The 9966-nt window shown below is 29.6% G+C and overlaps 1 protein-coding gene across 1 annotated transcript; it reads right to left on the bottom strand.

Annotated features, from left to right (window-relative positions):
* Positions 1–1269: 1269 nt before the first annotated feature.
* LOC124833223 (uncharacterized) lies at positions 1270–5744 on the bottom strand. The gene is made up of 8 exons (XM_047307644.2): positions 5450–5744; positions 4983–5112; positions 4509–4622; positions 4329–4382; positions 3890–3936; positions 2893–3003; positions 1670–1724; positions 1270–1548 (listed from the first exon to the last, which is right to left on the bottom strand). The coding sequence occupies exons 1-8, from the start codon at positions 5546–5548 to the stop codon at positions 1532–1534; spliced, it is 627 nt and encodes a 208-aa protein (XP_047163600.1). The 5' UTR covers positions 5549–5744; the 3' UTR covers positions 1270–1531.
* Between the last annotated feature and the right edge of the window lie 4222 nt (positions 5745–9966).

The raw sequence follows: 9966 nt of genomic DNA, 5'->3' as shown, positions 1-9966 counted from the left end.
TATCTTTAAAAATTGGTTAAAAGATAACGTTATATAACTTATTTTTTGTGCTAAACAATGTGAAACATTGAAAATACCAAAATAAGTTTCTAAATTAATATTTAAGAGAAATGAATATTTACTTTTAGACCCTCTTATACATATCTACATACATTGTTAAAAGTTAAGAATAATTTAAATATATTTTCCTTCTTTAACTGTCAGAGGTGAGAATGATATCGGATTAAATCAGATACAGATAACATTTATCCACCTGAGTCGCATAAAAAATTCACTCGTTACTTATATTTAAAAACTATATTTTATAGTTTACAAATGCATCCTAAAATGATTAAGTTTTAGATGTTATTATATTTATGGAATCCATGCATCCTAAAATGATTAAGTTTTAGATGTTATTGTATTTATTAAATCTAAGTATACATCTGTAGTGTACATGTATATTTTATGTTTGGTCTATTTGTCTTTTTTTTTAATGAGTTTTTTTCCTTTTGTTGATTTTAAAAAATGAATGATTCCAAGAGAAACCATTTATGATCAACATGGAGAAAGAGGACATAGAGCATATTTTATCACACTTAAAATTTGGCGGTCTTGTATATTCTTAAAATATGTTGACAAAGAACATTGCTTGAAGATCATTCTTTCCCTCCAGAGTTACACGATCTTAAGGCAAATTGGTGACTCGATCTTCGTAATTTACCTTTATCTCTCATTTCAATATTATAATGAGAATGTCAGGAACACGTCTAAAGAAATTAACTGTCATCAATTAAAATTATCTTATGCACAAACTAAAATTAAATTCTAAAGCTTTAGCTTATAGGAAAAAGAATTCTTAGTTTTCTTTCCTACCTTCCTTCAAACAGATCCTATAAGCTAAATTTCATGATTTATGTCGGTGGATTTGATTAAAGTTTTAATACCTCCATGACTTTATGCTCTAAACCCAAAAAAATGAGACAAATATTTCGTTAGAACTATTATATCAACTATAAAAAGATTACCTAAATGACTCAAGTGATATATATCAAATACAGTGGTGCAACTCGCGGCTATGAATATCTTATACTAAGTTGGTATTGTGGATAAATGTAATGTCTCATCTGTATAGGGTGTGTTACTATAGAACAGGTGTTTAGGCAAATTGGAAATTAGCAAAATCGATGGATACAAAAGAGTTACTTACCGAGCTGATGTTAAACGAGATCAAATCAGTCACAACATGACAAATGTGACACTCGTTTTGGTCTAAGAAAACCTACCATAACAGGATTAAAGTTACTCGGGTAGATTACAAACTAACACATTACTAAATAAATAGATGCTGTTTTTCAAGTTTTCTGTAAACAAAATTTCTCTCTGCTCAAGTTGTATACTTGTTTAAACTAAACATTTACAAGGAGGTAGACAAATTAGCAGAAAAATATAAGCCAGATAAGGCTAACGTACAATTTGAACTCCCAACCTGTTAAAATTACAGAAGCTATAGCCTGTCACGGGAGGGGCAGAACTTTCTCCATACTGATATTTAATAGATAGGTTCATCTGCAATAACAGAAAATATTTATGTAAAGTGATTACAATAAAACATGTTATAATTGAATTTATTAACATTATTAAAATGAATGTAAATGATAAATGCAATGAGAAAGTAACGTGACAATACCATCCCCGTCATCTACATCATTGAAATCATCATCGTCGTCGTCAAAATCTATATTCTGCAAGATTTTATTTGAGTTAGATACTTCAATTTTTTAATTGTTCGTTTTAACATGGAAACGAAAAACACAGCCTAGCAACCGTATGCTAAATAAGACAAGACAAAAACATACAGGCATATTAAGAAAGAAGAGGGAAAACAGTGAAATAAATACTCTTCAAACTACTACCACCAGAGCCCCCCAACCGCTAAAAATTTATATGAAGTGATACATCATTCCCTATGCCGCCACCATGTCAAATTAAGCAATTGCCAAAATCTAATTTTAGTAACAGTTCATTGAATGCTGAAAAAAGTCTATACCACCACCTGTTGTGGATGGAAGAAAGTGCAATAGGTGAAAACAAACTCCACATTCATAGAGTTCACTTCTATAATTTAAAAGAAACCTCAAAAATTGGAAAGGAAGAACAAGATAGCCCAAACCAAACATCGCAATTCTGACCATCGAATTGTCCTTTTCCTTCAAAGGTCAAACTATTTTCTATTGTTTACTTTCCAATTGCGTGAAGTGCATATTATGTGTAACATTTGAACAGGGCAATTTTGATATGGAATCCACTTAAAATTTCAAAGAAACTTCACATAGTATTGAGCAAGCACAAGATATTTTCTAATCCTAATATTTTCTCCTTTTCAATGTTATATTTATGTATGGGGTCTTCTCCTATTTAATTTTGTATTTATGTATGGGGTCAGAAGAAGCAGAGGACCATTGTGGACAGCTAATGAGTCATCAGTTGGATCTGCAAGACCACGTACACTTGTTATTTTTGCAAACGAGAGCTAGTTAGACTCTCCTACCAAGGAGGGGGAATATCAAAGATGATAGCTGACACAGCTAAAAACTTGCTTCCATCATCATATTACTGTTTTCAGTATATCTAGTTAAAAAATTAAGGTAACCTTGACTAAATTCAACAATAAGGTTTTAACTTAGACACATGAAACCATGTAAATGCAATTTTGTCATGGTCGAGAGCTGCGCAGGTTTAGTTTTTTCCCTATTTACCTTTGTCTTCAATTTGAAAATATTTCTGGGTAAGTTTTTGTGACTTAAATGTATTATTACAACATAGAGACCGATAGGGCCCAGCAGAAATTGCTGGTTCTTATCAGAGACAAATGGAAAAATTAACACATCAAAATAAAGGCTATAGTGGAACCTGATTATAATCATCATCACTCATATCTTCTTCATCCTCCTCTTCTGCATTTCCATCTCCATCTTCATCTTCTCCCTCTTTCTTTTCGGTTTCATCGGTTTCCTCTTTTCCCTGCAAGTGAAACCATCATCAACATATTTCACTGGAAAAGAAAAGGTAGTCCAACACTGGAATAAAAGAATAAATACAATATTCATGTGGACCAAATGCAATCTTACTCCCAAAATTAATCATCTAGTGGTCAACATTCCTTTAACTTAGCTAATGGAGAGTTGCAGCAGTGGGAGTAGATGTGATGGTGGCAGTAAAAGGGATGGTGGATGTAAAGATAAAAAAATTGATGGAAACAGTGAAGGAAGCAATATTAATGGGATCAGCAACGTGGTGAGAACAATTATGGTGTTGGTGTTGAATGGCAAAGGTTGTGGCACTGTTTGCAATGATGGTGGCAATTATAGAGGCAACGTGAAAGTAGCAGGAGTGGGTTTTAAAGGTATCAAACTGAGGTCGCAGTAACTTATTTTACCGTATGTGTGGATCAGAAACTGCCTCTTAATAATTTGAGGTTCTTTCAATTAGAAATCTAAGGATCTAGAATAAGAACTGAGGATATATTCAATTAGTAATAGCTCAATTCCTTGAAAATGCTATCAGGAATTAAAATTTTGAGTTTACAATGTATATCAAGGCAGAAATAAAAAACTGTAGATTCCTATTACATTCCAAAGGCCACAAAAAACCATAATGTGTACTGAAAGTGATAAGCATCCAAGCACACGGGGAACCTATCCTCAAAAGCTAGTTATTACAGGAAAAACCTTAAATACTTTATCGAGCATCTTATAATAACCAAATATTATTCAGCATGAACTTAGATACCCCTCAATACCCAAATCCCGATAATTGGTATGTTCTGAGATGAAATGAATGAAAGTGTTAGGTGTCTTGTTATCACACATACATACACAGGAAGTTGTTTTAAACATAGGTGCTTTACCTGGTTTGTTTTCTCTTGTTGTTCAAAGAAATCCATTTTCTTCATCTCTGTCACACAAACATCTTTATCAGTCTAAATAGAAATCTAGTGCTTACTATCATTGTTATAAGTAAACAATGATCCACTTTATAGATGTGGATATTATCCCAAGTTCCATAACATGTTTCTATCGAATAAATAATAGTTTCTACAGCATAACCTATCAAGCATTTATACAACAATATTACAATCTAAAGTAGAATGTTGCATCCATAGTACATACAACAATCAGAAGAACAACATGAGAATTTTCATAAATTTCTCAAAAGAGAGTAAAAGCCTTTTACAAAGATTAAGCTTATTTTGAGCTAATCTCAAATTCAGAATGTACACGCTATAGTGATTTAACCAATTGATAATACTGCATAAAAGGCAAAAAGGTCATAGGAAATCACTAAACCTGACTCTGGGTTCCATCGAAACTTTTTTCTTCTTGACATTCGCTTGGATTTACCTGAAAACACCAATTTAAGTTGATATTATTTGCTAGCATGAACCTCAAATCCATGATAAGAAAAACAGAATGGTTTTTCATGTTAAATATAACCATTGCCTTGACAGTCCATTCCATTATTCATACCTTGAACCAACTCATGAGGAAAACCATTGAACGTTAACACTTGTGACAGAGAGTCACGGGTAAATTCGTTTGTCTTCTTATCAGAAAACCTATCTACGTGCATTGATTGCCTCTCTGTTGGTAAAACAAGAAAATTAATATCTTCCAATGAAAGTTAACACAAGAAAAGAAAGTATGCCCGTCAGTGAATGAAGGAAGCAGATATTTAGGATAAATATGGTTCAGTGAAAGCATAAAACATGTTTTAGAAATAGTATGTCAGGCTGTATACTGGTGTAAACCAGCTCATTCCAGAAACCATCTCAATACCGCTGCTGATATGGGGAGCATAATTTGGTATCATAAGCCTATCAGTTTGTTGCAAGACTTTCTATGGTTCAGTTTCTTTTACACAATGATATAATGATGCACTACAGTAAAATATTTAGCTAAGCCCATGTCACAATGCATAGGTAAAGACAATTAAATGCATACTCTTTGAGGTTGTCTCCTCCAAAAGATAAGGAGAGGCTTTCCAGTAATTTTGTAACTTGTTACTCCAACTAAGCAACTTTTTGGTATTAACATCTATATCATCAATTTTAAACTCAGGCAAAGTAACATCCTGCAACATCAGAAAGATGGTGACAAGCAATAAGCATAGGTAGTTCATTATGCAGACAAAAAAGAAACATCGAAACATACCATCCACCCTCTTTATTTATCAGTTTCGAGTAAGGAGATAATGTTGAGGTTTCAATAAACAAGAACTGAAAGCTACAAATCATTTATAGTAGAGGGCCTTGGATTTGGAGAGCCACAAAAAAGAAAAAAAAAATGGTGAATTATTAATCTGAGACCGTCTTTTTTTCTGATTGGGAAAGGATCATCAACAGAGAATGAAGAATAAAGGGAAGTAGGGTATGAATGAATTAATATAAACAAAGGAAACAAAAACATACCTCAGGAAAAAGATCAAACGGCACTTGAGAAGCAAATGTAGTAAATCCACCTCCTCGTCCCCATCCCCGTCCTCCTCTTCCTCGCCCTCTGCCTGCCATCTCCACTCAAAATCCAATTTCGAGTGCAACTGTATCCACAACAAAGCAACAGTTTGCAAAACAAACAACTCTGTTTCGACGATAACAGACAGTGGACAAAACCAAAGAAGGTGGTGATGGGTGGTGGTGGCCAGGGCGGCTCGAAGCACCCTGTGATGCTGATTGTCTAGCAAGTACTGTTTTGTGAATTCAAGGAATAATTTGTATTCCGATAATGAACAGTTAACAAGGTAAGTTGAGCACTAATTTTAAAATATTTTTGTTTTTATCTAGTTTTTGAGAGTTTAAAAACAATACTAATTAATTTATAATTTTACTTGGTATTTTATAATGTAAAAATAAATTAAAATAAATTAAAAAATTGTATAAATGTTTTATTAAAACAATTTATTACATTTCTTAATTTGATAAGAAACTTCGAACACACCTAAAAAAACTAAGTTTTAATTAAGTTTTATTGACTTCTAAAAGATTTTATACTTTTAAATAAACTATTTGTCATTTAATTTTTTTAACTGGATAAATTGATTTTTTTGGTAAATCTTGGTTTTGTAATTTTATGATGGTTTGATTTTATAATTTAATAATCTTATAATTAAAAAAAACTAAATTTTAATTTTTTATTGACTTCTAAAATATTTTATACTTTTAAAAGAACATTTGTCATTTAATATTTTTTATTAAATTGATAGTGTGATTATTATTATTTCTGTAATATTTATTTTTTTAACTTTTTCTAATTTTATCATTTTATAATTTATAATTTTATAATGTCTGATTTTGTAATTTTATAATTTAACAACCTTATAATTTTATAATTTTATCATTTTATCATTTTATAATTTATAAAATTATTACTTTATAAATGTTATTGAAACCTAACTTACTTATATAACTTTATAAATGTTATAGAAACCTAACTTACTTATATATCGGTAATTTAAATTTTTTTGAAAAAGTACATCACACACAAAATCACACACAAAATCACATATAAAATCAAAATAAAAACGTTTCGAAGTAGACAAATTTACATTTATTATCCAAATGTAGAAAATCAAAGAAAAGTAAGATGCGAATAATACTTTCAGTGCAATAAAATATGTAATTATTTATAAATAGATTTAGTCAATAAAATTGTTGATAATTTAAATTTATTGATATATTATCAAAGATTACAATTTTGTTTGTAAATATCTTAATTAGTAATGAATTTGGATCATTAAAAAAATTTGTTAATAAATATTGTGATTGCATTTTATTCTCCTTTATTTTATTATTTTTTCTTTTTTTAGTTTTCTTTTTTTCATTTCTTTCTTTTCACTTCTCCTTTTCCTCATCCTTTATGTTTTCATAATACCATGAAAGTATGAATAGTTTAAAAATTATAATCACACAAATTAAATAAAGACAAACATATGCATTCGTGTAACAAATAATAAATATCGTTCCTTTTCTAAGAAATTTGTGCAAGAATCGACAACTCTTGCACTCAATAACTTAATTAGACCATAATATTTACAAAAATACAATAAACTCTTTTTACATTTTTAACAAACAGTTGGTGTGGAAGAAAATGTAACAGATTATTTACAATTTATTAAGACTAAAGTTCATCCACTTCACCTTCATGCATTAACAAACACCTCAATTATATATTCAAGTCAAAATCAATTCACCAATATACTCAAATCTTATCTCTAGTGACTTTGAACATATGATAACTTATCAAGTTTTAATTCCTTGAATCCTTAATAAACAACCATGCATTAAGTTCTAAGAGTCTTATAATTATTAATGAATCATGTTTCATTCCTATATACAAGCATTCATTAGGTATTTAATTTCAATTATAGGTTCAAGTCATATTTCTCAATACATCAAGAATCACAGATCAAGTCATAACAAACACTAAGCATGAAAATTCAATACTAACATGAATTAAAAAAACATATATCATTATCAACACAAAATTACTCAAAGAGTTCCATGTTTTACAATTAATCTCAACAAATAAGAATAGTCATCCATGGTGGGGAACTTAATGTTCTACAAATTGAAGAGATAGAAAAGAAACGAAAATCAAAGAGAAGAAGCAAGCTCTCTCCTAAGGTTATTGGCAGTTGCTCCATGCTCTAATTTCAACACCTTCAATTCATAACCTTTCTTCCTCTCCCAAAAGGAGGGAAACCACCATGGATGAAGGCGGAATCCCAAGGAGATAGGAAGAGTTTCCCAATACTTTAAACAATCTCTAAGAGTCTCTGTCAAGCACCCTAGGTGATTCTATTTATGTGAAAATGACGTATAATGAAAATCATCGCGAAAACATGAATCAAATACCCATTTTTTCATATCACATACTCATCCATCGGCTTCATTCTCGCCTAACAGGCCCATAAATTGATGATGTATAACTTGTAACTCGTTGAGCAGGGCAAATTTTTGTCTAACGGCTCGAATACTATAACTAACTTGCCCAGTGAGTCAGCCTAACGCCCAATGATGATTTTCTGGTCGTTCAAGGGTGATCCATGACAATATAACCCTACAAGTGAGTATTTTATTCATGTTTACAACCATAAATGCGATTCTAGAGCCTTTTAAGTGGGTATTTGTCTAAAAATAATTATTTATTACCAATCATGCTTTCTTCAGTTCTAGCTTATTTTCCTCCAGCAAAATTGCTTTGTATTTTCTTATTTTACACACTCAAAGAGAGATTAGGGGTAAAACAAAGGTATATTAACTAAAACACAATAAAACATAAAAACACACTAAACATGAAAACAAAACAAGATCAAAGTTATGAAAATAGTTTATTTGTTTATGAAGGTATATACACAAAAACACGTAAGTATAAATTACCTATTAATTTTATTGACATATTTTAAGGTATATATGTAATTACTGACGAATTTTACAATTTGTTAGTTACATACCGTAAAATTTGTTTGTAATTGGAAATTCAAATTATTTACAAATTTGTCTATTTTTAATTATATACCATAAAATATATCGATAAAATTTGTCAATAATTGAATATTCTTATTATCAATTGATTTTGTGTGTCGATAAAATTTGTTAATAATTACATACCATAAAATTCATCAGTAAATTTGAATTATTAATCAACTTTATCAATGAATTTTAAGATATTACTAACAAATTTTTAAATTTATTAATAATTACCTACCTTAAAATCTATTGGAAAAATTCATTGATAATTAAAAATTCTTATTATTTACGGATTTATCCGTTGGTAATTTCATACTTTAAAATCTATTCATATATAACCTGTCAATAATCAAATTTTTCGGTGATAAATTTTTTGTCTAGATATGGTAAGAAATATATTTTAAATTAAATTGGTAGGTTAGATGCAGAAGATAAGGTAAGAAAGGAGAAAGAAAGTGAGAAGGAGGAGAAGATGTATAAAGTTGAATGGTAGTGCTCGTGGTATGCAGTGTCGACATACGTTTCAAGGGTGCGATAAGGTTTCACATGATTTGCATGTAGTGATCATAGTTCATATGTGCCATTTGTGTTGTTACACATGTGGATGGAGCTTCAATTTATAATGGTTAATGAATACTCAAACGATCTTTATAAAACTGATGACAAGAAAGAAACATGAATATGATACAATGTAGTGACATTTTTATGTCATGTGTGATAATATAGGTTCGTGTCGTTGAACACAAATATTTTACCTACTACAAAATTTACAAAATTTATTGATAATTTTTTTTATCAGTAATTATTAATAGATATTTTATTTTATCAATTGATAAAAAATTTAGTTATGATTTTTTTTTGTTGGGCATAAAAGGACAATATAAACTTAAAAGAAATTTATTAGCAACGTGTAAAATATAAAATTATTTAATTAAATTGAGTTGAATATATATATATATATATATATATATATATAACTTGTATACGCTTGTTTTTCAGTTGATACATTTTAGCATTGTGTACCGGGTTTTAGTAGACAAAAATACTTTAACATATCATAAATTATAAGTTTTAAGGTTAAAGTATTTTAATAATTTTTTAAAAAAAACTCAAACCCTTGCTCATTTTCCTTATTCCTCTCAACCCTTTCTCTCTCATATCTCTTACTCCAACATTTTATTTGTCATCCCTAAGCTAGTCCCAATTGAAAAAAATCAGAAAGACTCGCCTAACCCTCCTGATCTACCTTCCTCACTTATCCTAATTTACCTAACTCTAATCGGACAACTTAATAGTCAAAATATCAAATTTATCTTAATAGTCAAAATATCAAATTTCTCTAAAAATAAACTACTAATTCTAAAATTTAAAAAAAAATAATAATAATAAGGGAAAATATATTACACAACTCTCCAATCAAAAATTAACATCAACATAATTTTGTTATTAAACTGGAAAAC

The sequence above is a fragment of the Vigna umbellata genome, chromosome 5 (assembly GCF_029865625.1).
Source record: "Vigna umbellata cultivar VRB3 chromosome 5, Vumbellata_1.0, whole genome shotgun sequence".
In the NCBI taxonomy this organism is placed as follows: Eukaryota; Viridiplantae; Streptophyta; class Magnoliopsida; order Fabales; family Fabaceae; genus Vigna; species Vigna umbellata.
This window is presented reverse-complemented; position numbering and strand designations above follow the sequence as displayed.

What these genes read in the sequence shown, in the direction of transcription:
- LOC124833223 (XM_047307644.2), bottom strand. Translation starts at nt 5,548, where the DNA reads ATGGCAGGCAGAGGGCGAGGAAGAGGAGGACGGGGATGGGGACGAGGA. An exon ending in TCGATGGAACCCAGAGTCAG is followed by an intron (nt 3,937 to 4,328) that starts GTTTAGTGATTT and finishes TTTGTGTGACAG; the next exon opens with AGATGAAGAAAATGGATTTC. An exon ending in AACAAGAGAAAACAAACCAG is followed by an intron (nt 3,004 to 3,889) that starts GTAAAGCACCTA and finishes TTTCACTTGCAG; the next exon opens with GGAAAAGAGGAAACCGATGA.